Source organism: Drosophila serrata, unplaced genomic scaffold (assembly GCF_035046125.1).
Source record: "Drosophila serrata isolate PLE 108 unplaced genomic scaffold, ASM3504612v1 contig_165, whole genome shotgun sequence".
In the NCBI taxonomy this organism is placed as follows: Eukaryota; Metazoa; Arthropoda; class Insecta; order Diptera; family Drosophilidae; genus Drosophila; species Drosophila serrata.
In genome coordinates, this window is record NW_028257063.1 from 364563 (window position 1) to 392132 (window position 27570).

General features: G+C 41.5%; 1 protein-coding gene and 2 long non-coding RNA genes across 12 annotated transcripts in view; 2 read left to right on the plus strand and 1 right to left on the minus strand.

Annotated features, from left to right (window-relative positions):
* Nucleotides 1-1634, plus strand: part of fus (epithelial splicing regulatory protein fusilli) — a 22434-nt gene extending 20800 nt beyond the window's left edge. For all 9 annotated transcript variants that reach the window (XM_086826807.1, XM_086826805.1, XM_086826808.1 and 6 more), the window contains one exon: nucleotides 504-1634. In XM_086826807.1, coding sequence (XP_086682933.1) covers nucleotides 504-965 — 462 coding nt within the window. In that variant the 3' untranslated portion in view covers nucleotides 966-1634. The remainder of the gene's footprint in view (nucleotides 1-503) is intronic.
* Nucleotides 1628-27303, minus strand: LOC147644484 (uncharacterized). Of its 2 annotated transcripts, none has more exons than XR_015270356.1 (2): nucleotides 27151-27303; nucleotides 1628-10330 (listed from the first exon to the last, which is right to left on the minus strand). It is a non-coding gene; the product is annotated as an uncharacterized LOC147644484 (long non-coding RNA). The 2 variants fall into 2 exon arrangements; XR_015270357.1 differs by lacking the exon at nucleotides 27151-27303 and adding an exon at nucleotides 25642-26526.
* The window catches only part of LOC147644485 (uncharacterized), a 95356-nt gene continuing 78158 nt past the window's right edge, over nucleotides 10373-27570 (plus strand). The window contains exon 1 of the long non-coding RNA XR_015270358.1: nucleotides 10373-16789. This is a non-coding gene — a long non-coding RNA (uncharacterized LOC147644485). The remainder of the gene's footprint in view (nucleotides 16790-27570) is intronic.

Genomic DNA, 27570 nt, shown 5'->3' on the forward strand with positions numbered 1-27570 from the left:
AATTTTATAAGGGGTTACATGGTTAAAATTGTGAAAAAAATTATAAAAATTTGAATTTTTTGAAATTTTTAGTTTTGTATGCAGATTTATTAACCTAATAAAAACTAACACGGGAACGCTTTCCGAATTGAAATTAATGCATTTTTGGCTGAGTTATGAGATTTTTAAAATTTGATTTGTCATAAAAATTGGATGCTTTTCTATAATCGATTTCAGATTCGATCTTATAATTTCATTGCTAAGCCTGCTTTTTAACTGGATCTAGTTATCTTTATAAATTTGTTAACTATTCTCCCTTAAGACACACACATGGCGTATACTTAATTTTAGTGTTTTCATGTTAAGTATACGCCATGTATATATATATACATATATTATATATATATTTTTCTTAAATCGAAGATGACTTTTATACCCTTTCAGGGTATTATAATTTTAATCCGAATACTATATTCAATACTATTACACATAACGAACCATTAACAAACTCTTCTTCATTTCAGTATCCTCTGGACTTCTTTCCGCCTTCGCCTCTATCGCCACCTGGTGTGGCCATACCCCACACCACCGCAGGCCTGATACTCACGCCCACCAAGACAGCGGTGTCCTTTGTGCCGGGCGCTAGGCAATTTCCCGGCAGTGGGTCCAACTCCAATTCTAGCTCCAGTTCCAGCTCCATTTCCGGTTCGGGATCTGGTTCGAGCAAGATGTCCGTGCCGGCCATTGCAGTGAATGGATTAGCAAGTGAAGGGGCCACGCCCACAGGGGAAACAGGATCAACTCAGGAGGCGGAAGCAACATCCTCTCAAATGCCGCTTAGCATAGATACGAACCATGCCACTGCTCCGCCAGCGGCAGCGGCAACAGCGGCGCCTCCCTTAAAGACGGGCAGCCAAGGAGCCGGCGGAGTGGCCGCTGCCACGCCCCTAGTGACCAATTCCTGCGTGGAGCTCTACATCTCATAGGAGTCCTGGAGGACAGCTAAGCTAAGCTCCTTTTTTCTTGCCAAACGAAGAAACTTGACCGTAGTCTAGTTAAGAACCCCGCTCTAGCCCAGTTGCACACCCAAGTGGTGAATAAGCGAAAATGCGGCGAATTGAAAGCGGAAAAGGAAATCGAAAAATCTAAAATTTCAACTTTAAATCCAAAAATGGCACAAGAATCTCGCCGCTGTCTCATGAATTTGCGCATCCATTGTAGTGCTAAGTAGTTAGATGCCTACGCCCCCCCCAGTGCAATCCATTCGATGTTCTATTTATTCCACTGCTGCATTTCCGGTCTGGAATGCTATCCAAATATAAACATTAGCAAATAATTAGCAAAAAAGAAAAAAAGGAAAACACATGAAGCAAATACGACAAATTTATCCCTAGTCAATAGTCAAATTATTTATACAATTATCTATTTGTAAAGACCAAGCATGTTAATGTTATTGAGATAGAGAGAGTCGCCTAGTTTTTATCCCTCAAATATCAAATATTGTTATTATTATTATTCTCGTGCACGCAGAGACCCAGAAGACAAACGTTTCGCTTGTTGTTATCCCATTCAAAAAGATATAATCGATTGTTCAAATGAAATATATATATATATATATATTACATAAATAAATATTAAAATACATGTATTTAAAAGTTGCAATCACAATTTATTAACACAGTAGCAATCGTTTTAGCATTAATTTCACACCGCCGGATGCAATTACAAATCAATTAATGCCACTATCGATAGACAGCAGATGCGACACATAGATATATATTTATGTATATATACAATATACTGGTGTATGTTTAAGGCGACATCATAAATAATCCCGGGGACACTGATAAATCGCTGACAAATGGCGTTACAAACGGACGAAAGTCCCACCGACCCGTTGAAAGGACACGGTCGTTGTGAACCATCATCCGGTCGCACCGTACCATTACAATCATTTAAAATAGATTAAAAATCGTCGCAGGTGAGCGGTTTTTTCGCCAGTTAGTTCCTATGCACACCATCATTTGCTGCTGCCAGCTGCCAGGACATCCTCCAGCTTTAGCTTCCTGCAGCCAGCAGCCAGCATCCTGCATCTGCATCCTCACATGATAATTTATCAAGGGTCTGGCGCCGACGCTGCTGCAGTGGACACATCCAGACGCCGAGGAGAGCCTATCAAAAGGACATTAGGCGTGCCGCTCCGCTGACAAGTTGGCCTGCAAGGGAAGTAAATGAAAAAGCGTCGGTTAATGCGACAAGACCAAGGGAAAATATGAGCAAAGAGGGGGGAAAGGTTAAAAGTTATACTTGTTTTTTTTTTCTTACATTTGGTTTGGTTTTTCCCCCGATTTTCCCTCGGTTTTCTTTATGGCTGCACACTCGACTAGGCACAGAGATTCTGGCCTGCCCTGCACTTCCTCTAATGGCACGGAAATGGCCGTATAAATCTCATTTGTAATCGCAAAGCCAAAAAAAACTATCGCCAGACAACGCCTAAAGTAGGCAGCTCCCCAATAATGGTTCCCCCTTTCTGCCAAAAAATAGAAGAGTTGCAAAACTTTGCGGCACCGCTGCCACTCGAAACTAAGTCAATAAAAAATGTAGTGCACTGGGAATGCAATAATAGCACCCTGAACCCAGCAAACGGCATGGAGTACCCCCAAGGAGGCACCGAATGGCGGCATATTTTCGTCGACTTAGCGACTGTCGTCGCCGCTGCCAGCACCGCTTCCGTTTTGGTATTAAGCCATCGAAACTTTTATTGATTTAGGGGATTTCGTTGCGTCCCAGCGAGCATTTCAGCTGACAGGACAGGCCTGCCAAAAAAATAAAGAGATTCACTTTGCATTTGCTTCAATATTAAAGCTTTCAAGGATACAAACCGGGAGAGCTCCTAGCTCTTAGTTTTAAAAGAAACCTATAAAAATTAATTGAAAAAAAGCTTATAATTCTAACATTATCTTATGAAAGTTATATACTTTATAAATACCAAAGATTCTGCTTAAAAGCCTAAGCTCTTAACCACTTTTTGGTACCTTAAATGTTAAACAACAAACTAAAAGAAATCCCTATTAAAGTATCCTGCCTTTCTCCTTAAATGTGAAACATCAACCTTATAGAAAACCTTATTAAAGTATCCAGCTTTTCACTTTAACTGTGAAACAACAAAACTAATTTAAAGGCTCACAAAACTGTTTTCCCCACACCGTTTCCCCCATGTCCTTGCTAAAGAGTTCAAACAAACACGAAGCCCCCCTAAACACCTGCCTGGCAATTTTTGACCAAATATTTGCCCAGTGCCCCCTGTACCCTCCCTCATTGCCCAATTGTGTCTCTCTTCAATCCCCAAAAAAAAAAAAAAAACTGTTGTCTGGCACAACAAAAAATCAATTTCGAGCACATTACCAGCCCGGCAACTTGATTTTATTATTTACTCGTATTTGCCGTTTGACAGATTCACTTGGCTGCCCTCAAAATTTCAAGCGCACTCGGGGAAAATCAGGCAAAAATCAAAAAAAAAAAAAAAGGAGAAGGAGGACGGAGGAGTTTTGGGGCCAAAAATACGGCTAAGAATTCGAAGCATTGGAATCGAAGGGATCGCGGGCAGGGGGAGCAAGAAGGACCTTAAAATTGCCCAAGGGGGTCTCGAGTAAAATGACTGCAGTGCGGTGCCTTTCGCAAGGAGCCAGCAGATATACCAGATACGCCAGATACGAGTAAATCGAAATAATAAGAAAGAACAAGTCGGGCGCAAGAAAAAAAGAAAAGAAAACGAAAAGAAAATCGAGGAAAAACCAAGAGCGAGTACCGTAAAGACGTTGAGAAAACCCCAACCGAAATCCATGTATGTTTGCTCACAAATCTTGGGCAAATAAAGCTTGGAAAATTCAGCTGGGGAAAAGGAGGAGATAAGTGCGGCTGGATTTTACGTTTTCATTAGAGAGACCGTCTCGGGGAATCCTTTTGCAGCGGTATACCCAGTTTACTGCAACTTTATCCCATTTTACAAACTACTTTAGGCAATTGATTGTGTGCGAATGTGTGTCTGTGTGTGCGGGCATCTGTGAGTAAGGGTATCTGCAAGTACGGGTATCCTGCGAGTGCGGGTATCCTGTGAGTGTGTGTGTGTGTGTATCTAAAAGGTGGCAGCGGCAACTGAGCCAGCGCTTTTTGATGTCTCTGCCGTGTGTGTGTATTTTCTTGTGATTTTTTCCATTTCTTTTAGCCGTTTTTTTTTCCAGCTGCTCCTCTTTGCTCTTACACGATTTCATTTACTTTGTGCTGCACAAAGCCTAAGCACTCTATATGTGGGTGTGAATTGCCGAGGAGTGTGTGTGTGGGTGTGTGTGTGTCTCGGAGGCAATGAAGTGCATTTGAAGCGCACTTGATGCACGTACGGCACGCAGCGCCTTTTTAGACGTATTGTAAATGACTGCAGAGGTGGCAGTGGGCGGCACACACCAAGGGCCAAGGCAGGGGGCGTGTGAGGACAACGCGGTTCGTTAGTTTGTCACACACACACACACACACACACACACTCTCGGAATGGAGGACCAAATACAGACAGACAGGAAGTGAGTGTGGGTGTGGGCGTCTGTTTGATAAGTGGCAGCAATTTTTTTTTTGCTCTCCGTCAGCTTTTTTCTATTCTTTTTTTCCCTCTCTTTTAGATTACACAGCGGGGAAAGTGTCACTAAAATAAAATAATACAAATACTTAATAACAAAAAGATACTTACAATTATTAAAAGACTTGTAAAGGATATACAAAATTTTCCCTTGATTGATTGTTTTTACTTTTTAGATAACCTACAAGGATTTTTCGGACTAAATTTAAAGTAATACAATATATTGACTATATTTAATATTATTCCCCTCAAAATAAATTCGTACTTCATACTTTTCTTTACTAAAATATCACTTTTGAAGTTACTTTCTAATATATCTCTTTCAGAACCTACTGAAAATCTTTAAATATATTCCAAAATTAAGTTCAATACATCACCAATAGTTACTCCTTTATTTCTCCCAGTGTCCTTCTGTTGCTTTTCCTGATTTTTTGCTCGTCTTTGCCTCGGCTGACACTACGTCATCTTCTTCATCCATCCTTCAGGCTGGCAAACCAGTAACTGGCAACCAGCAGCATCCAGTGTTCAGCCAGCGTCCTGCGTCCTGCAACGGAGGCCACTAATGAAATTGTTAATTTTTGTTAGCAAAGTCACGTACACGATGTGTTGATGACGCTGAAGAGGCCGTAGACGCCAGCCAACCAGCCACTGATGCCGCTGGCAATTGGCCCGGGAATCCTTGTGAATTCCTCCTGCTTCTAGTTTTGCTACTACTGATTCGGTTTTCTAAAAAGTCTTTTCATTTTCCTTGGGGGGGTTAGGGAGGTGCCTACATTGGCACTCATAAGTTAAATGGCCCTTGTAGTTTTTATGGCCTGTCTTCGACAAATTGCTGGCTGGCATATTTATGAGCAACAGTTTTCCATTAGCATTCGATTACTTACGGTGGGAGCATTGCATAGACTCTATCGAGTGATTTGTATGTACTGCATATATGCAGGAGAAGAAGGAAAAAGGACTTGGAGCAGGATCTGTAGCAGTAAGAGACATTGCACGTGCAACATACAGACATACAGCAAAAGACATCAACAGCCAAAAAGCGAAAAAGTCGCATTGCAGCTATTTCTGTTACGCTTGCCAACTGCTGCCAAAAAAGAAGGTCCTGCCATTAATACCGTTTACCTCCTGCCTGTCCCTCCCTCTCCCTCTCTCTCTCTTTGTACCCTGTCTCTCTCTCTGCTCCTGGCACGTAGCCATTGCAATTGTTGTTCGTGTTGCCGTTGCCCAAAATGCGAATTACGTATACGCCAAGTGGCCCGATGCGCTGGCTGCTTGCCTGACTATGTGTTTCGCCTCAGCTGAGCTTCATTCGTTCGGTTTGCATTTGTTTGGCATTGCATTTTGTTTCAAGCTGGCTTTCCTTTTTTTGTTGTATTATTTATTTTCTTTTTTTTGGCCATTGTGCTGATGCACAAGTGCAGAACGAAACAAAAACCGAAGGCGCAACCCCGCCGCTCCTTTGTTAACCTTTTTTTTGCTCTCTCTCTCTCTGTGTAGATTTGCATAAATTAGAATGCATGAAATTTCATTGCAGAACCGCAACAACAATTAAGCGAGATTTGTGAAGCATATGAGCGCGGGCTTCGTCCTTTTTTCTTAACATTTTTTAGGGTGGAGAATTTGAATTTATATGGCACACTTGCACACCGGCTTACAGATGTTGGCGTCTTGGTTGGCTGCCATCTCATAATCAAAGCCATCACTTCTCGCCTGATGCCCGGTGCCTTCTGCTTTTAGCCTTTTGCCTTTAGCCTTTTCAATTTGCCAAAGGATGTGTGTGCTCTGGACTCCCCCACTCCTGCTGCTCACACGTAATCTGTTTAAATACACAATAAATAATGGCAGTTTTGCAGCTCAAACATATATAATATAATTTGCATAAAAGAAAAAAAAAGGAGCCGGAACAATGTGCTATATGGGGTGGCTACGGGCTACGGGCTACGGGGTCACGTATTTTCGGGGCAATCATGAGCATGCCATAATGCCTGTGACCACGACTATTAAATCAACACGCGGCGCCAGAGCAGGCCAAAACATTGGCCCAAATGGCAAAACGCTGCCAACAATGTTGCCTGCAAAACACACTATACATAGTATATATAGAAACACACACATGTGCGTATGAAAATATATATTTGCCATGATTTATTATTATTCCGTGCGGTTCTCGCTCGTTCTCCCTCTTGTTGTTTTTTATTTTGTGTTGTATTCTGCTATTATTTAAATTTTAAATAGCTGCAAAGTGCACAAACAGCGAAGGAGAGAGAGGGAGAGGGGGAGAGGGGGGAGTACTGGCACTCGTAACTCCCACTAGAGTGTATTTTTCAGCTGGCCATTACAACATTTGCCTTTTCAGCTGCTGCTGTTATAGCTACACTCGAAGAATAATGGGGTTTCTTAGGGAGAAATGTAATTAAAAGGGAATTAGTATTGAGCAGGAAAGGAAGCCGGAATTTCTATACCCTAGCAGAGAGAAAATCCTTCGTAGATCGGTCAAAAATTCATTCATTTACAATTGGAAAACTGTTTTGTGTTAGTTTTTATAAGGTTCCTAAATCTGCATACTCAATTAAAGATCTTAAAAATGTAAAAATTTTTGCAATTTTTGAAAATTTTAATGATGTAACCCCTTATAAAATTTTCAAAAAATTGAAAATTTTTATTTTTGCCCAAAGATGGCTAGATCGACTCGGCCTTCGAAGCTAATCAAGAATATATATGATTTATGGGGTCGGAAATGATACCTTCACAGCAAAATAAGCTGCTGACTGAAATTGTAATACCCTGGAAATTTTAATTTTTTCTTATTAAATTTCTTCTACAATTTCTCTCAGTGTGTGCTTGCTGCTAGCCCTGTTGTTGCTGTTGTGTCATTATTATTATCGTTCATTGTTTGCTGGCATGTTGTTGTTTGGCAGCCATTTTGTGGTAAATAGAGTCGTTTAAATGCATACACACACACCGCTGAACCTGCAGCACACCACACCAGACCCCCTGCCCCTCTCTCACCACCCCCCTCTCCTAGCCGGGCGAGATTTTATAATAACATTCATAATGCAACGTTTGCATGTCATTCAGCGGCAACAGAAACTGCAACTACTGCACTCACTCTGGCGGGAGACACGCAAATTGTAATTCCCATAGCATACTTTTCTGGGGCGGGCAGCCATGGGTTAATGCAATAACAAACGGCGACACGACCAAAAAAGAAGGCTAATGGAATCAGCCAAATTCCAGAGGCCCGATAAACTATGCAAAACTTAAAGACAGCTCTCAGCTTTTTCAGCTATCAGCCTTCAGATTTTCAGCTTTCGAGCTCATTACATGTCAGCCATTTAGTATGTGTGTGTGTGTGTGGAGAGGGGGTTCCCCGGGTGCTTAGCGGATTTTGTGACAGGCCTTGGGGCCTGCCAGCCAGCCATCTAACCAATCACGAGCTCCATCGATTTTCCTTTTGGCCGAGAGAAGACAAAAGTTATTAGCGCCCCGAGACACGACACAGGGGTAGTCAGTCAGTAGAAGAAATCCCCCATCATTATCATTCTTTTTTATTTTATTTTTTTTTTGGGAAGCTGCTGCATAACTAACTTGCCAGGGCTACTAGCTGGAAATTGCAACTGCGACTTGACACTGAAAGCAGGCCAGAAGCCAGCCAGCTTTTCGGGGAATAAAAAGTCAACGCAAATCCAAGAAGCAAGAAGCAGCATTTTTATTTTTGCACGCTTCGCTGAGGGAAAATGGCAGTGGAAAAATCGGGGAAAGCAAGAAAAACTCACACACAATACAAAAAAGAAGAAAAATAGAAATGTGCGAAATAAAACAAATAGAAATTTATTGCCTGGAATTTATGACAATTCCACTTCGCCCGTTGCACTCACGTTGCCTGCATGTGGAACGAAATCAAATGTTTAAAATTAAACAAGAAAGAACAGAGAAAAAACTACAAAAAAAAGATGGGGGGGGGGGGGAAGATGGAGGAAAATAGAGAAAAATCTAGAGAAAACGGAAGCTGCTTTTGAGGAGGGAGATTTTTATGACAGGAACCCCTAGATGCTGAGCCGTGAGAACGTAGTGCAAATAACTTCTAGAGAGTACTTCCACTTCACAGACGAATAACAATCAAGTAGTTCAAACATAAAACGAGTCATTTACATCACAGAACTCGGTAAAAATGAAATTTAGTCATGTCAAGAGACTCCTCATATATGTGGAAAAACAAATAAGCTTGGCAGTCAAGACATTTTTTATGGAGACGAAAACAACAATAGTTTTACAGAGACTTAAACAATACATACAGTTTATGTATTAGATTGTGATAAAAAGTCATTACATTACAAAATTAGGGGATTTAAGGAGCTGGAAAATTAATGGAAATAGTCTTTTTCGCAGTATTTAAACTATTCAAAAGAACTTAAGTAGAATTAGGTAATTAAAGGACCTTTAACTTTGTTAACTAAAAGTTGTATGAAAAATTTGATATTCCATCTATACTTTTTCCTTATAAATAAATTCCTAGTTAAAGCTTTCAACCTCTTTTTGTATGTTATGTTGTGCGATAATTACGGGTATCTCTTGGGCCAAAGTCTTAAATGGTTTTTCATTTCGTTGCTGGCATTCGAGATGGGCAGATGGGCAAGATGGGTGAGATGGGTTTTGTGCTGCCTGCAACTGGCGGAGATTTGCTGGCACATGTTCAAGTGCGATTCCCTTTGGCTATTGGGGTGTGCCATTCTTTTTGTCTTTCCGCTGCCGGTGGCACATTGTGCTGCCAAGTGCCAAAGTTCTGCCAGGCTGCGGCACTTAAAATGCATTTTGCTTCTTGGCCAGTGACCATTTTCCGACCATTTCCGAACCGTTTTCTTCTGGCCATCTTCAAGTCTAGAAGGGGGCTGCGTCTAATTCGATTAAAATGTTGTAAATTATTGCACTCGCATCTTGGGGGCACCACGTGTGAGTGAGTGTGCGGGGTCCTTCGTCTCCGACAGCGTCTCCGGTCTTGGCCATATTATATAATGCTTTATTGAATTTGCAATTCGAAATGGGGCGAAAGTTCCGGGGAGGTGGTTGGGAAAATGGAAAATGTGTTTTCAATGAACGCTTTTTGTGCGTTTGCCCATAAATCTCGGGTCCAACCCAGGACATAACATCCTCGAGTCCTTGAGGAGGATGCATGAAATGGAATTGCAATTCCCTGACATTGGCAGGCGAGAATCGGTTATTCCAATTGCCGAATAAATGCGTATGCTCGTAACTTAAAAATCAATTTCGTCCTTCTACCCATACATAATGCATTCATTTAGTCATTTACAAATTCGAATGGAAATGGGAAGTATGACAGAAACAGGAAGCGGGCACAAAAACCAGCGCACACCCCAATGTGGACTCATGGGGAATATCAAAATTGTTTTGAGCCCGGCAATCAAATGTGGTAATTTAATTTATTGTTTATTCTTCGGGAATATTGAGGCTCCAAACCAGGAGCAGCATCTGCCGCAGGCCAGTAAACGAAATGAAGTAAATAAATAATTTACGGTGGTGTGTGGCCCCCTGCAGCAGTCATAAACAGAAGGAGTCGTCCTCGAAATCACAGAGAACCAAAGTCAAATTGATATTAATGATTGTTTGTCCAGGCGGCAGGCTCTTACCTTACGCAGCAAGCATCCTTTATCCAGGATCCAACATCCTGATGCCTTTATTCCCCTCGGGCTCCTGCTCCTGTCTTATCTGCAAATATCAGAGTGATGGATAAACGGAAATTAGTGGGAATATATTCAGTGATTACACGCATCGCATTAAGCAAGCAGATGCTTTTGTTGCGGTCACCCATCGAAAAGTCAATCAACTTAATTACAAATAAATAAATATTTTAATTAAAAATCAATCACAATGCGACGATGCCGGGCGAAATTAAAATTCAATTAAGTGCGGTGAAGAGTGTGTTTGGCCCAAAAAAGGTGTGCGTCTGTCCATTTGTGCGAATATAACGCATACGCAGCGTTGAACGCGCTCCGATTATGCATGTTTCATTGAACAATATGCAAGGGAAAATATTGCTTAATATATATGTATAACGGCGAGGGCATATGCATAAATCATGGCATTGTTTTTAGATATTTGCACCTGGCCACAGTCGCAGGACTTTCAGTAATAAGGATAAGAGCGCTGCCACACCGAGCAACGAAAAAAGAAAATATATACATATATATGCGGAACGCCAGCATAATTGTATGCGTGCACAATATTTATTATTTATCGCCTCGGACGGCAGGACGCGCGAGCTCTCACGTCCTTTTGGCCCGCTGTCCTTGCCCGGCTTGTTGGCTGTCCTCGCCGCTGGGCGATAATGGGAGCAAGTAACTTTTAATTTTAATTTAAAATGCAGTTTGCCGATGCACCACGCGTGCAGTGGACACTGCTACCCCAACCCCAAAAGGACCTCCTTTCTGCTCCTGCTCCTGCTCCTGCCACCCCATGTGTGTCTGTGTTTATTCACGAAATGAGTTTTAAATTAATGCGATTTTGTTATTTATGAGCGGGGAGCGGGGAGTGGGGGGCACATACGCGGCGTATACGCAATGTTAACTTAAAGCTGCCCACTGACTTGTGCACTGAGTTCGAGTCCTGTAGCTCGCTCTGTGCATTATCCTGGCAACACAAACAATTGAACTAATTTCCCAGCAGGCTTTCGGATTCGATTCGAATCGAATTCGGATCTAAATTGCAAACAAATCAATTGCTGGCCGCAAACAGGAAATCACCCAATGTGCGATGGGTAGCAAAAGGAGGTCCTGGAAAGTGGTAGAAACACACACTCACACAGACTCTCTCTCTCTCTCGTTCGCAAATTGCATTGCATTTCATTTTGCTGTCTGAGTTTAAACTCATTAAATATGCAATAAATATCCAAGCTGCAAAGTGGAAATGAATACATTTGCTGCCTTGACACTGTGTCCCCCAGCAGCGGCATCGAGCATTTTCACCTCGCTTTATCCTTTCGCTTCCCTCGTCCTCATTTGAAATTCTAATTGTTTTGCGAATTCATCAATGGTGGAGAGCCTCCACCTCATTGCTCTTCACTCTCTGCTCTGCGGGATTACATTTCCATTGGATTTCCGCAATTGATTTAAACGTATTACGTGAGCTTCAATTCAAACTCTTTGTTTGCCGATTGATAATAAATTGTAGCTGTCAGTAATTTTAATGCCGTGTGTCTATCACCATCGGCCACGCCCCACAAGCCAGCCCCCTCAAATGGCTGCGATTGATACCATTGGCCTTATGATGGATATGTGCCAAGCCCCCGTCGGTTCATTCGTGTTTGCTTTTTGAGTACAAAATAATACAAAATGTATATGATGTGTAGCGAAAAAAATGGTTGATTTTAAAAGCGAGCGATCGATATAACATTACGGAATAAAGCATTAAAGTGGAGGTATTTCAGGGAGGTATCTCTGTGCTGCTTAATTAAATGAATAGGTATTTAATGAATTGTAAATTAAAAATGTAATCATAGGTATAAATAAAAGAGAAACTGGTTCTTTTAGTACTGAACTGATTTAAATCCAAAAACAATGCTCCACAAACAGAAAGAAATAGCTCAAAAGATGACAATTAAGATAAATCTAGCATACATGGCGTATACTTAACGTGAAAATTAAGCATACGCCATGTGTATACCTTACAAATTTATAAAGATAACTAGATCCAGTTAAAAAGCAAGCTTAGCAATTAAATTATTTGTTGGAATCGGAAATCGATCATAACTAAGCTGAAAGTGTCAATTTTTTAAACAAATTAAAGTTTAAAAATATCATAACTAAGCCAAAAATGCATTAATTTCAATTCAGAAAGCTGTTCTATGTAAGTTTTTAATATATTAATAAGTCTGCATACAACATTTATGATTTTAGGCAATTCAATTTTTTATCATTTTTTGAACATTTTAACGATAAAATCACCTAATATAAAATTTGCAAAAAATTGGAAAAAAATTTTTTTCTTCTGGAGCTACCTAGAAAAACTCGGCTGTTGATGCTGATCAAGAATATATATGATTTATAGGGTCGGAAATGACTCCTTCACATAGTAATAAGCTTCTGACTAGAATCTTAATACCCTATATGTGTAGTATCAAAATAAATGAAAATATTAACAAATTGATACAAAATTAAAATCCAATCAATTTCCCAAAGCTTTTATGCTCCTTTCTTTACCATTTTCCTTAGAATTTAAGGCCATCAGCTTTGATTTCAATATCCCTACCCATACTGATTGATGTCCCCTCTGGTCAAAGGTCCATCTCTGACCGGTAATATGCAAATTGCCATGTTGGCCATAATTTTGGGGGGTGGCCAAACTTTCAGGCCGCGTCATGCCACGCACTTCCGCTGCCGAAAGCCCAAAGGCTCCGAAATTCCGAAACTCAGAAAGCCAAGTGGCAAGTGTTGGTTCTGCGTGGCACGCAACTCGTGGCGTGTGGCAAGCTGACAGTCAGCGGGGCGTGTTAGAGTGACAGGCTCTGGACGCCTCAGAGAGGACGCTGAATCCGATGCATCTGCTGCTATACTATAGATTACTATAAATCCGCCACGCCATGCCACGCCACGCCCCCTCCGGGCGCTGGACATTTCCGTTTCCGGTGGCACGGCGAGACAAAGCCGAGTTTCTCCTCCATTCGCTGGGAGTCAACATTTAGCGAGCCATTTGATACAATCAATGAAGTTGGAAATAAACCAAGCGTGGCAAGGGCCTGCGGAATCTCTTATTTATAATCACTCACATCCGGCGGAGGGGCCAAGGAAAAACACAAACCCGGGCCTGTTTACTCTTGGGCCACTGGGCTCTTTTTTATGCGTTTTTTCTGTTGAGTTTTTCTTCTTGTTTCTGTTGATTTTTTCCTTTTTTTTTGTTGTTGGTTTGTTCTTGTGTTGCCTGGGCGTTGGCAAATTATATGGCACTTTAATTTGCGTGCGCCCCGCTCGGGGGCCGCATTTAATGATGCGTGAGGGAGAATATCCACAAATGTATCCACAAGGAGGAGCTCGGATCAGCTCAGCTGAGAAGTTGAAATAAAATGCCAGGAGACACGTGCTGGCGATGGTGAAATTAATGGAGCCAACAGTTTACAGGGGCTTGCACTAATTAAAACTGACTTGGCCAAATAAGGCGCTTAGTCCATGTCCGTGTCCGGAAAAACTGTCGCCAGCAAGCGGCGCCTCCAATCTTTTCCCCTTACTTTGCTCCGTAGTTTCCATGCAATTATGATAATAACAATGAAGCGTAGTCAACGCCTCTTTGTCTGCTTGGAAAATTCAAGGAAAAGTAAATGGCAAGAAGTTGGTACAAGTTTTCAAGTGCATAATTTCAAAAGAACGAAACGAAACGAAACGAGAAACGAATCCGTAAGGAATCCGTGGAATCTTTAGTTTGCTTTACGCCGAGGCCTCCTTCTCACACATAATGAAATAATTGCAGCAAAGCCATTTGGACTGCAAGGAGAGTGGAAATGGGGAAAGGCGGGGAACTGGCAAGAGATTGCCAACAATTTTAATATGGCCAAGAGGAAACTTTTGCCGGCTGCAGCGACATAATTTAATAAGCAGACTGCCGACTGCCAACTGCTGCCTGCTGCAGTTGGGCATTCCTTTCAATTTATGTGGCATGCGAAATATTCAATTTTCGCACACTCTACACACAAACACACACCCTGCTCCGCACACACACTCACACACTCTTAGCGCATTTGGCAAATCCAAAAAACTTCTTTTCAAGCAACATTCTTTTGGGATGGCTTAACTTAATTGCCGAGAGAGCTGCAGAGCTGCAGAGCTGTAGAGCTGCTACCATAAACTTGAGCTTATTGGCAGCCGGATAAACTTGGCTTGTAATTGAGCCCCAAAAGAGCCTCCCGGAGGCCAAAAGATAAGGGCAGCCAATCCTTGAGACGGCCATTTGCAGCTAATAAATTGTGCAGACACAGAACAGGACGTAGGTCCATCCTCTCCAGCCCTCTTTACTACATATGCATTACATGTGTAATTTGTAACGAAATTAGAAGTTTGCTGCGGCAAAAAATAACGAAGAGAAATGCAGTGTGCGCATAGGGAGGGAAAAGTTCACATTTTTCTCTAGTTATTCTTATTTTTTTTTGCCAGGGAAATGAACTGATTCCACATTCTGAGCCTCTGTCTGCGCCTCTTCTGTTGCCGCTGCTGCTGCTGCATTTCCCTTCCGCAAGACAGATGGCAAAGTTGAGTCTCTGGCCAGATTAACTTGTAGTCGAGCCGAGCAAATACACACTTACACACACTGCACACTGCACACTGCACACACACACATGCCAGCTTGATTTTCCCCCTTAGAATGCAGTTGAAGAAATTGAAAAACTTTTCTCTAGCCGACTTTTCTCTCGCTTTCTCGTTCTCATCCGTCAGTCAGTTGGCGGGGGAACAAATTGTTCGAAAAGGGCTGGTAAAGTATTCTGCACAAAATCCACTCACATGCCACGCCCCCTCCCCCCGCACAGTTGCAACATGTGTAACGCTAACGCCTCCAGTTGTACTCGTACATCGTGTCGTATACGTAATACGTATACGTTATGTACGTTTGCTTAAATTACACAACTTGACTGCTATAAAATTCAAATTAACTCCTTGCCCCAGCCAGGGCTGCTACTTTTTTTTTCTGCCAGTGTGTGTGTGAGAGTGTGTTTTATGCTGCTTTATGTGGCAGCTGGGCAGAGGCAGGGGAGGGATAGGGGAAGGGTTTGGAAGTAAGCCTGGATTCACTCTAATATGAAAAACGAAAACAAATCTTAATTAAAAATTATTGTTGACATTTGGCGCAACGCCCCTTGCACTTTTTCCTCCCGGTTTCTCACGCCTTTTTTTTCACTCTCGGCTTGCCTTTATGTCAGCTTAGTACTGTGCGTGACAAAATAATAGGAATAGAAATTTAAATTGATTTAAACAAGAAAGAATGTTAGGCCTGAGATTATACGCCCTTGCAATTTGCAAAAACGATCGTTAAATTTAGGTACAAATGCAAAACTGTAAACGTAAAACTGTTACTGTAACTGAACGTAACAAAAATATGCATTACTTTGTTGTTTTTAACTTAATAATAATAACAAACAAATCACCGTATGATATTTCAATTAAATTCTATATTTATTGCCTACTTCACGACGTGTCAACGATATATCGATTCTAATACGATCATCGATATATCGATTATACCCGACAGCCAACGATAGTGCAATCTGTTAAGTCGCCGTAAAGTTACGCTGATCTGTTAATGAATTTGACTTGCTACATGGAATTATACTTTCTACATAAGAATTTTACCCAAAAAGTTAGAATTTTACCCAAACACTAAGAATTCGACCCATGTGTGTGTCTGTAAACGTGTAAAAGGTGATGTAGACGTGTAAGGGATAAAATGTTAAACAACAGCATGTTTTTAACAGAATATGGCGACAGCTGCTAATAACAGCATGTTATTAGAAAAAAAATCGCAACAAGTGATAATGGCCACGGAAAATTTGCGGAAAGAAAATCCAATTTGCCGGTGAAAAACTAATCCAATTGTGAATATAAAGTGTGTGCAACATCAAGAACAACCCACTTTTCCAATTGGATATCAAAAACACTGTGTATCAACGAAAACTTATGGTGCAATTAGGATTAAAGGAATTGGCCGGTCACAGCTACAACAATGAAGCCACAAATAGTAAATAAATGGTGTGCAGTAACGAATAAACAATATTAGCAGGTGCGCAAGCTATTAGTGTAGCACAAGTTATTAATTAGTGCTAAAACATATATAGTTAATATCCTTAAAAACATAAACAACGATCGCCATAAAACAGGCGCTGCGCCAGAAGAAAAGAGAGCGAGACAGAGAGTCTGAGGGACTCCAGTTCGATGTTTATGGCCGCGGGACGCGCGCGGAGAGCGAATAACGGGAAAATGAAAGAACGAAAAAGTGCGGTAAAACGGTAAAACGGCGGGTAGTACCGGCATCGTGAGTGATATTCGTCGTGAAAAAAATCATCGGGAAATCGGAAAAATACGCGCGGTGTGCAAGTGAATCGGAAAATACGTGTGTGCAAATATTTGAACATTTCGACAAGGCAAAGGAAAAACGCTTTCACTGTTTCAACTTCCAGCTGCAAATAACAGAGTGAGTGACGATCTATTTTATTTCTCTTATTATTTTATTGCTTTATATTTTTGTATTATTGAGCGAGGAGTATTTTCTTGACTTTGCTTCTCCCCTCCCCCTTTCTGATCGTTGCGATTTGTCATTAGGGTTTATGTCTCTAATAGTTGCCCTTTGAAAACGAAATGAAAAGCTCACGGGAAGTTTATCCCAGGTTATGATCCATATTTGTGGACTGAAAGTTCTAGTGTTTGGAAGTTATTTGTAAATGAATCTATTTGGAAATATTATATTTATGGATATCTCCCCAATCTTATTTACCTTTTTTTATATTTATATATATATATATATTATATTGTTGCATTATTTTGATAAATATTATATTATTTTATTATTTTTATATATGTTACGCGGATATATACACTCTTTCCCAAATTTTTAGCATAAATGCTGAATAATTGCTAATATTGTTGAACCCTACCATAATGTTAGCTATACATAACGGACAACATTTCTTGTTTTTTTTTTTTATTTATTTTAATTATTTAATAATTTCTGACTAACCTTATTTCTCTGGTAATGACTGTATGCCGCGTAATTCAAATGAATGGGCGGCAAAACGAGGCGGCGAAGCAATTAAAAAGCCAGCTAGCGGCTTCAACAAGTGTTCCAATGTTGCACACTCGCACACCCACACCCACATACCAACCCACACAACCACACACACATTAGCCAAAGAATAAATACGCAGAAAATACGTACAAAGCGGTAAAGTGAGAGGGGGCGGGGGAGGGATCGAGTAAGCCTAATGTTCCCTCTTGGTTTTTATGGAGTCCCAGAGGCTGTGGGAATTGTCGGTGCGGGAACAGGTAAATATTTGATGGCATGCATAAGGTGAGCGGCTGGAATTCCGTCATAATTCGCAGGGCAGCCGCAGAAACAGCTCCCCAGAGGATTGTGTGGATCTACTCTTTACCCTAACGAAATATATTGAATAATCGCAGAGGGGGAAAATGTACTCGTAATTTGATATTGGCAGCCGGCCTGCCTTCTGTTCCCTTTTCTCTATATGTGGATTTGTTCCTTTTTACCCAAAAAGTCAATTAAAGTGGCAATGTGTGTGTGTGTGGCTTTAAGACCGAAAATTGGTGGCCATTTTGAATTTGAAGTCAACCCAATGTTTCTGCTCTTTAACCCTGTAAAGCTCTCCGCTCACTCCCTCCTTAAATTCCCTTTGGTGGTGATGGTGATGGTGGAGCAACTCAACTCAAAAGTTTGGTTGCAGCAAAAGTTTTGTTTAACTTTGTTACGCTTCTATTTTTTATGTGATATTAAGAACGCGTTTAACCCCGGCTGCCCTCCCTGGCTCAGCACAACTAAACTTTCCCAGCACACGTACTGCCACTATATACGGATATATATATAGTATCGTTTATATAGATATGTATGTTGTGGAGCGAGTACAAATGTAGGGCGCCCCTGTCGCATGCAAATAAACATTCAATATACAAGGGACAAACAAGTTTGGCTCTTGTCTTTGTCTTGTGCCCTTGTTTTCAATTGGTTTTTATCACTGCATTTTGATTTTCTTCCTCAATGAGTTGCTCAATTGTTTGTCTTGTACGAGCAGCGGCAACTGGCAACTTGCAACTAGCAACCGGCAACTTGCAACTCGTGGAGCAAGTTTACTTTTATTGCATTGTCGTGCGGTTGCCAGTCGCCGAAAGTATGCTTTTAATTTTCCTCGTTGCATGTTTCTGGTAGATAGATTCAAGGGGGCTTTTCCAGGGCTGACTTTTCGGGTGGGTTTTCGTAGGGTTTAGCGGAAGGGAAAAACTTAAGCCATTTGAAGTGGCGTGGAAAAGTTGCAGCTGATTAAGCGGTAAATTATGTGTCACTTAAGGATGCGTTTCTCCAGGTGAGATCAATTCTCGCTCTGACTTGGCCAAACAAAAGCCATTAAAAGCGAGTGGAAAATACTTGAAAACACCCGAGAACATGCTCTCAAGCCAACACGTGTAGTTAGCTCATTAAACTTGGCCATTAAAAGCCAAAAACTATTATGAGAAGCACACGCATTTTGTAATTAGTCTCGCACAAAACTGGTAGCTAGTTACTGGTAACTGGTAACTCGACTGATAAAACTTTTACTGCGAATAGTTGGCTAATTAAAATTAATTGCCAAGAGCCAAAAGAGAGAGATATACAAACCTCTCGCTGCTACATGATAATAAAATATTTAGCCCCTTGGCCATTGTCTGTAAAAATCTGTAAATGCTGTATAGATAATAATAATAATTTTAATAATTTAAATAGCACAGCGGCCGCCATTTGCATAATATATATTTTTTTCTACGCAGAAGGGCAGAGTGTACTTGTAATATTTTTCCGCTTTATTGGCTTCCAAGTGCACGACTTTGGTTTGCTTTCGCTTGGCCTGGCCCTAAGCCGATGCAAAAATACAAAAAAAAAGGAGGCAAACTTTTCCACGGGCGCTTTTCCAAAGCCCTCCCCCTTGGCAGTGTGCAACACCGACCTTCGGCGGTGTGAGAAAACGTGCACCTTTGCCAACTTGCGAGTGGCACGAATGAAAAAATATTACAACAACAAAAAAAAAAGAAAGGTTGAGCAAAAAATAGGCACAAGGCCCCGGCCAAGGCGAGCGCCTTAAGCCCAAATTGAAAACTTCTCTCGATATGGAATTATTTACATAATGCAATCCAGGCGCATCGAGTCAAATGGAGACCCGATCCCAGCAGGAGTCGCCTCGAAAATGTTTTGCATCCTCTGACAGCTCGCGTTGTTGATTCGCCGAGCGTGCTCGTATTTTACATAACAATTGCAAAACCCAAAGAAGCCAACGAAACCCAAACCCCCCTTTGGCTATGCCCGCTGGAGATTGGAACACAATTGATTTAAATGTTTGCGCACATGTTCCAAAGAGCACAAGTACGAGTACGGGGAAAAAAATACATTTATATATGTACAATATAGAGGGAGCTGGAAAAAAATTTGGCGAAATTTCGCTGGGGCGCCCCCAAAAGGACTTCAACGTAATATTATGCAAAATGGCAGCAGCAGCAGCAGCAGAGGCGACGATGCGGATATATGCGGATATGTATGACTGCGGGGCTGCCGATGCAGATGCAGATGCAGATGCAATTGTCGCAACATGTCGCAGTAGCAATTGCAGAACCAGTGGCAGCAGGCAGCAGGCAGGAGTCACCCGGCAGGATCCAGGATGCAGATGCACTGCCAGTTGTATGGATGGGCACGGCGGCGTCAACAACATTTTTCCAACTCAATTACCCGCCAGCCGCGACGTGTGCGGCATTTGAAAATTTGAAAAAAGAAAGAAGGAAAAGAAACCTTTTGCAGAAAAAAAATGGAAGCCAAGTCTCAAGCGGCACAAGTTGCAAACGATATTGAATGGAGCGACAGCGTTGCGGTTGCAACTTTAGGAGTTTGCCAGGTTTCAAGGCAGACATATATTTTATGCCAATCGTAGCAGGTAATGGCTATAACTCCGTCTTATGTGGCCTTAAATTGAATGAGACTTGACTTGTGAGTTGTAATATCAATGAAAGAGAATTTAATTAAATCAGTATCTTAATATCCTAAACGAATTAAGCTTAGTTTTCTGGGGCAATCAATAGCAAAATTAGCAAATATTTCCTAGACCTAAAACAATTTATAGCTCAAAGTCTCCTTTTAATTATACACATCCTTTGCCCACATATTTTCCAAAAATATCTCAACAAATTCTCTTCAACAATTGAAGGCTTTAATTTATGATACCTTGAAGTAGATACTAGCTGCAGTGTATATTAGAGCTGAGACACGTGTGGCAGCCACATCTCGCTTGATATTTGCCTGCCACAAACAGCAGACAGTCAAATAGTCAGGCGGCAAGCAGCAACAGCAGCCGGAGAAGCACACAAACAACACCTTGCACTAATAAATAAACAGAAGGTAGAAGCTACCAGCTCCCAACTCCCAACTCCCAACTCCCACTGGCTAATCACTCATATAAATAAAGCCCCGAACAAAGGAGCACACCTGCAGCTGCCAGTGGCAGTGCATTTGCTGCAAGGACAACACGACTGGCAAGGATATTCGCACAGGCTCCGTGTGTAACCCAGTTAACCCTTCTCACAGCCGTTTGGCATATGTAAATTATGACAGTGCCAAGTCAGGCACTTAACTCGAATCCGTCTGTGAGGCCGTGGAGTGAGGGCGAGGCTGAGGGTTTTTGAGTACGGATGTCAGTCAGTCAGCCGGGTCCGGAATATTTGTGCTCAGACCTTCTCGCATCAACATCAACAACATCAGGATGGGAGACCCAGGCCAGGAGCAGCAGCAGATGCATCCTCTCGCCTGCTGATTACAAAAGTCAACCCCGCCTGGCATCCCTTTGGCAACCGCATTTTGCGAGTGTTTGCTGGTTGCACTCGAGTGAGCAAATACTTTATTAACACAGTTTTTTTTTTTTTGGGCAAATGTGCTTGCAGAGAGAAAAATATGTTGGAATAGATTTAAGGTTGTACTTTTGGGTATTTGAAACAAGTCTTGATAGATTTCTTCCGGTATCCGTGTGAGCAGATATTGGTCTATAGATAAAGATAGATAAGCAGGAGCTACGTATCCTTGCAACCTCTGCAGAACTTGTAGAAATCTATAAATTAAACCTAAACTTTAAACCTTATATTTCCCCGTTAACAAACCCCTTCTTTTTTTTCCCCCAGTGCATACAATTTAATGAGCAGCCTTGATGCCTGCCTGCTTTTTTGTATTTCGAGAGCTGCAAGTGTTCTTTGCCATAGTTATAAGCCCGAAACTTAAACACTTGTGCACTGTGTGAGAAAGTGAGGGCGGACTTATAATTGAAACAGAAAGAGCCAATGATGGCATTAGGCAACATGAGATGGCCTCGAGGAGGGGATTTGGAGTAGTCACACAGAATGAGGGCCTCTCGACTAGAGTGTCCTTTAAGGAAATCCGTCTATATCCTTCTTCTCTCTCTCTATCCTTTCCTCTTCGATCTTCTGTCAGCTGCAGCCGCTTCTGTTTGCTTCTCCTTCCAGCTCCTTCTATCCCTGCCTCCTGCGATTGTTGTCAAATTTTTTGATTGCCATTTCTGTGCAATTCTGTGAGGGCTTGTTTGCATGTGGGCCACGCCCCCCACTCTTCCACCGCCCCCTTTTGAGAAGTTCGTGTCATTTGGCGAGCGATTGTTTGGCGTCGCTGGCAGTTAATAGCGAGCGAGCTAGTAACATCGCCTGACTCCGTATCGGATGTCTATCTATATATCAATCCCATCTGTCTATCCATCCATCCATCTATCTAGCTGTCTTCCTCCGCCTGATGTCGGAGGAGGGGGTCATGTTGATTTCTGACATAATATTGACAGCTAAACAAATCCAATTATGCCCAACTCCGAGACTCCGAGCAATATCGCTAGCTGCCTTTAATCCTGTATCCTGCACAGCCTTGACTGCTCACTCGAGCGCTTTAAACGGCAGCCATTCCGGGGCATTAACTGCTGACCAGAAGGACTGCCAGGCCAGGCCATCTCCTTCTCCACGGCCCAACCTTTTTGGTGGCGGAGGTGTGCAATTGAATTATTGCACTCAATGCACAAATACCAACACTCTCGGCTCCTGGTGCTGCAGCAGCCATAAATATGAAATTTTCAGCACAAGGCCTAAAAGCATGCTGGTGCATGCATTTCCCCTTTCACTGTTTCCCTGTTCTGGCCAGGACCCACATCTCGCTTTTGGGCCATCTCTCTGCCGTCCAGCTACCATTTTACGGTTTATTTTTGGGCATTGAATGCAAATATTGGCATAAATTTCGGGCATTTGTGGTCACGCCAGAGAGAGAGAGAGAGAGAGAGAGAGAGAGGGAGATGCCCTGAGCCCCGCAGAAAGAGACGGACAGAGAGGCCATGCTGGGGCATTGTTTGCCTGCCTCACTGACTGACTGACTGACTGACTGACGGCATTCGCTTGGATTTCTGGTTATGGATTTGACTTTGCTCTGTGTTTGTGGCTGCAGCTTCGCTCCGCTCAGTTTGGTTTGGTTTGGTTTGGTTTCATTTCGTTTGGTTCGAGTTGAGTTTGAGTCCGTTGGTTCAGTTGAAATCAATTGGCTTTTCGCTACAATCTCTCCTCCATCCGCTGGCTCTTCTATTTTGTGGTTGTGTCTCTCCCTGTGCCCGGGCAACAAATTTAATAACATCTATCTACATGGAAACAACCGGATAGGTGTGTGAGGGGAGCTGGCGGTGTTGGCGGAGCAACAAGGACACGGTAGAAAATGTTTAGCCATTTGGAAAATATTTAAGTTTTGAAAAAGGGACCTAAAAGGATGGAATAACTGCGCATTTAGGAGTTTTTAAATGTAGCCTTTGGGGGATTTATTTCGTATTTGAAATGGCTTTTAGCCTAACTATATTAATTCCTTACCTACAAAGTACTTACTTTGATTTCATATTCATAACGCTTGCGGGGTATTATTATATTAGTCAGAAGCTTGTAACGTGAGAATTGGGCATTTCCGACCCTATAAATTATATATATTCTTGATCAGGATTGAAAGCTGAATCTTTCTAGACTTCTCCGGAAGAAAATATAAATTTTCAATTTTTTTAAAAATTTTTATAAGGGGTTACATCGTTAAAATATTCAAAAATTGATAAAAATTACAATTTTTTAAAATTCTAAATTCTAAATATGCAGATTTATTAATCTAATAAAAACTAACATAGGAACGCTTTCCGTATTCAATTTAATGTTTTTTTGGCTGAGTTATGAGATTTTTTAATTTCGATTTGTCAAAAAAATGTGATGCTTAGTTATGATTGATTTCAGATCCCATCTTATAGTCGATCTTACTAATTGCTAAGCCTGCTTTTTAACTTGATATAGTTATCTTCATAAATTTGTAACCTATTCTCTCTTAAGACACACACATGGCGTATACTTAATTTAAGTGTTTTCACATTAAGTATACGCCATGTATGCTAGAGTTTTCTTAAATCTAAGACTATTTTTATACCCTTATGGGGTATTATAATCTTAGTCAAAAGCTTGTTTTGTTGTGAAGAAGTCATTTCCGACACTATAAATCATATATATTCTTGATCAGCATCAACAGACGAATCTTTCTAGCTATCTCCGGCCAAAATCTATTTTTTTTCAATTTTTTGAAAATTTTATAAGGGGTTACATCGTTAAAATTTGTAGAAATTAGCAAAAATTTTAAATTTTTGAAATTCTAAATTGAGTACGCAAATTTATTAATCCAATCAAAAATAACATAAGAATGCTTTCCGAATGGAAATTAAAGCTTTTTTGGCTTAGTTATGAGAATTTTAAGCATTGATTAGTCGAACAAAAATTGGCCTTTTAAAGTATCGAAAAATATCAATTTAAAGAATGCAAATATGATATGATATAGCAAACTGCAAGGATATATAATCTTCGGCTTCCCAAAGTTTGTTCCCTTCTTTGTTTTGTTTATTTCCTAGATTTCTTATCCCTGTAACCTGTTTTTATATCCCCTAAAAACTGTCAAATTCTGTTTAGCCTCCTTTTTAATAGATTTCAAATATTCATAACGCTTTCGTATACATTTTATAGATTTCTTTGCCTGTAAGCACAATGGGGCTTTGCTTTGGCAGACTTTTGCTTGTCACTCGCATATGTTTGAGTGTGGCCAGGCCGGCAAACTTTAACTACTTGGGTGGACTGGGGATATATCAAGTCCAAGTCCAAGTCCCAGTCCAAAGTCCCTGTTGTGCCCGGCCCTGCCGCCCAACCGCCTTTATCCACACATGCGTGTGATTTATGTGCTTGTTTTTGGCTGCCTCCTGCCGGACATTTATCAAAAAGGAGAGGACAAAACAAGCAACACAAAGGACCTGAGAAAACACACACAAGCTGCAGAGAATAGAGTACAGAGAACAGAGAATGGAGAACACAACACTTTCAAGGGAGGCGGGAAAGGATTTTTCAGTTAAATTTACTTAGGCTCCTCAGAGGGTTTATTTAGACCATGTTTAAATTCCTATCAGGAGCCTGGCACTAACCCCCCGGAATTCGATTCAAATTCGATTTCGATCTGTGCCCGGTTCAAAGTTCAATTAAGCGCACATTTGTGGGCTGATTTCGATGTTCTCGTTAAGCCCTTCGACTGCCATTTAGGACAAACATATAAATTTGCACTCACACCCACTTGGCACCCTTGGCACCCTTGGCACCCGAAGTTTGTCTATCTGCGGGCCAGTCAAATCAATAAATTAAGCGCCCTCGATGCCCCCTCAAAGCCGATATTTGCTATAACATATATATTGGCAGTTGGCAGTTGGCAGAAGGAAATGGAAATGAAGGCGACCAAAGGTGGCCTTTAAAGTTACGCTCACCCAAAAAACTTTTCGACCACGGATTGTTTTGCCTATTTCGTTGGTCCGTTCTGCCTTTATTTTTTAACAGGGCCGTAAATTGTTGACGGAAATTGGCAAAAACATCAGAAAACTTTTGGCCAGTCCCAAAACTATGCTAATTTCCGACATGGCCTGGGTTCTATTGTCTAGGTTCGGCAGGATTGGGAATTATAATTCCTGCCACAGGCAGCCGGGAATTTCTCACACAAATCTTGCGGCTTTGCGGTTGGGTTTTCCCACCTTCCATGTCCAAGAAGTTGGTCCCAAAGGAGTTGAGGTTTTGGTCAGGTAATTTATGGTGGATTTATTAAAAGAATATACAAATGGAACGTATAAGCAATTGGGTTAATTTTAAGTAAGAAAAGATAGGTTATAGATTTATACCAATTGCAATTTTCAAAAGAGTTAAAAATCTTTTAGAACTTACTCTGGATTTTATAGTTTTCCATTTTCTTTTTATCTTTTACTAATTCTTTCCCTTTATTATTGCAATTTATTATGGTAGCCCCTATAATCTATGTTCTTTTAACAGCTTTACTTTGAGATTTAAATGATGTTTATCGCTTGTGTACACACTTTGGTTATCTTTGTTCTCCAGACTAATTTATGAGTAGCAAAACTTTCAACTGTTCTCCTGTTGCCTGAATGCCTCTCGGCAATAATAAATCTCTATTAAATATAACGTTTCAACGCCTCTGCCCCTCTTTCAATGAAGCCTTTGTGTTTATTAAACACAGAATTATATTCCCCCGCGCTTATTATCCTTGGTGTCGCTGCTGTTGTGGTGGTAACTCTCTCGACACAATCCTTTGACGTTGGCAAAGTGTGGCATAAATTGTAAACTCAATTCGCGGACCCTGGCCTTGAACACATTTTAATTAGCTATCACGTCCATGCCGTACAGCTTACCTTCACCTTTTCCCCTCACTGCGTATTCTCCGATTTTCCCAGGATGCCTGGTTTTTCCCCCTCTGTTGCTACAGTTTCCATGCCATTTCTCCTTTCTCCGATTCCAGTTAACAGTCTCAAAGAGTGCTACAGATTTGTTCGTTATATTTCGTTCGCTTCCTGCCTTCATTTATAGAAAAGCTACTTAGACACGACTCTCGGCCAGGTCCTGGGAATTTGCAGAAGAAAAAATAGAGGGTGGAGCAGAGGCAGGAGCAGGAGCAGGGGCAGGAAAGCCTGGCAGGACGACAACAATGCAAAGCAGGATGAAAGGCAGTCCGACTGATGTTTAGTTGCAAAACAATTAAGCTGAAAGCAAAGCTGTGTATTGAAGTGTGGCTGTGAAAGGAAGCGGGCCGAAAAAAAGCAAGCAGATATATACAAGGATACACAAATATATATATATATCTCTCTGTAGCTGGAAGAAAGCCCAAAGCCGACCATTGACAAATGCATAGAGACAGGACGCAGCAGGCGGAGGACGGATAAACGGACGGATCCATCAGGACACAACACACACACACACACTCTCTGATGGATGAAGATGCCCTGACATTAGCATTAATAGAACAGCATTAATTCTGCGGCAACTTTAAGAGCAATGTTTTCGGCTGGCAATTATCCGGAACAGGAACCGAAAACCGAAACCGAAACAGCAAAACAGAAACCTCTATTAATTTTGCAGGCCCCATCCTGCCATCCTGGCGAGTCCTTGTCTTGCCTTGTGTTGCCTTTAAAATGCATGCCACTCGCATAAACCCATTAAGGAGACGTACACGGGATATGGCTTCCTGTTTCGTGAGGAGTCCACTTGACAGCCACCTGACTTTCTCAGAGGGGTGGAAAGGGGGAAAGGAGCGGGGGCGGTTGAAGCGAACAAATGTTTGCATATGTCGGCCCCACCTTGCATAAATAATTAATTTAAAGCATCCTTTTAGGCGCCTTCCCGTAAAACTGTAGACAAAACTGCTTAAATATGCATAATTACCTGAAGCGTCCAAGTCGAGTTTGCGCCAAGATCCCAGGCAGGGTTCCACAGGACGCAGGACGAGTCAAAAGTCAGGCCATCCATTCCGGAAAAGAAAGGCCCAGAGTCCTGGCTTCATAAGTCTCTCCCACTGCCACTCTCTGTGTGTGTGTGCTGAAAGGAGAAGAAGGGTTTGCAAATTAGTTGTAGGCTTGGGCGATATATTCATGAGCGGAATTTACACAATTGTTGCATACTTTGGGGCCATTTGCAAATGTTAAATTAATTGCTCACCGCCAAGGAGGACGACAACGCTGCTGCTGCTGCTGCTGTGGAAGTGGAGTGGCCCAATAAAAATCAGTTTAATGTACTGCTAATTCCCTTTAAGTCATTGAAACGGCACGCAATATTGTCATGAGAGGTCTCATGCCAAAGTCAGAA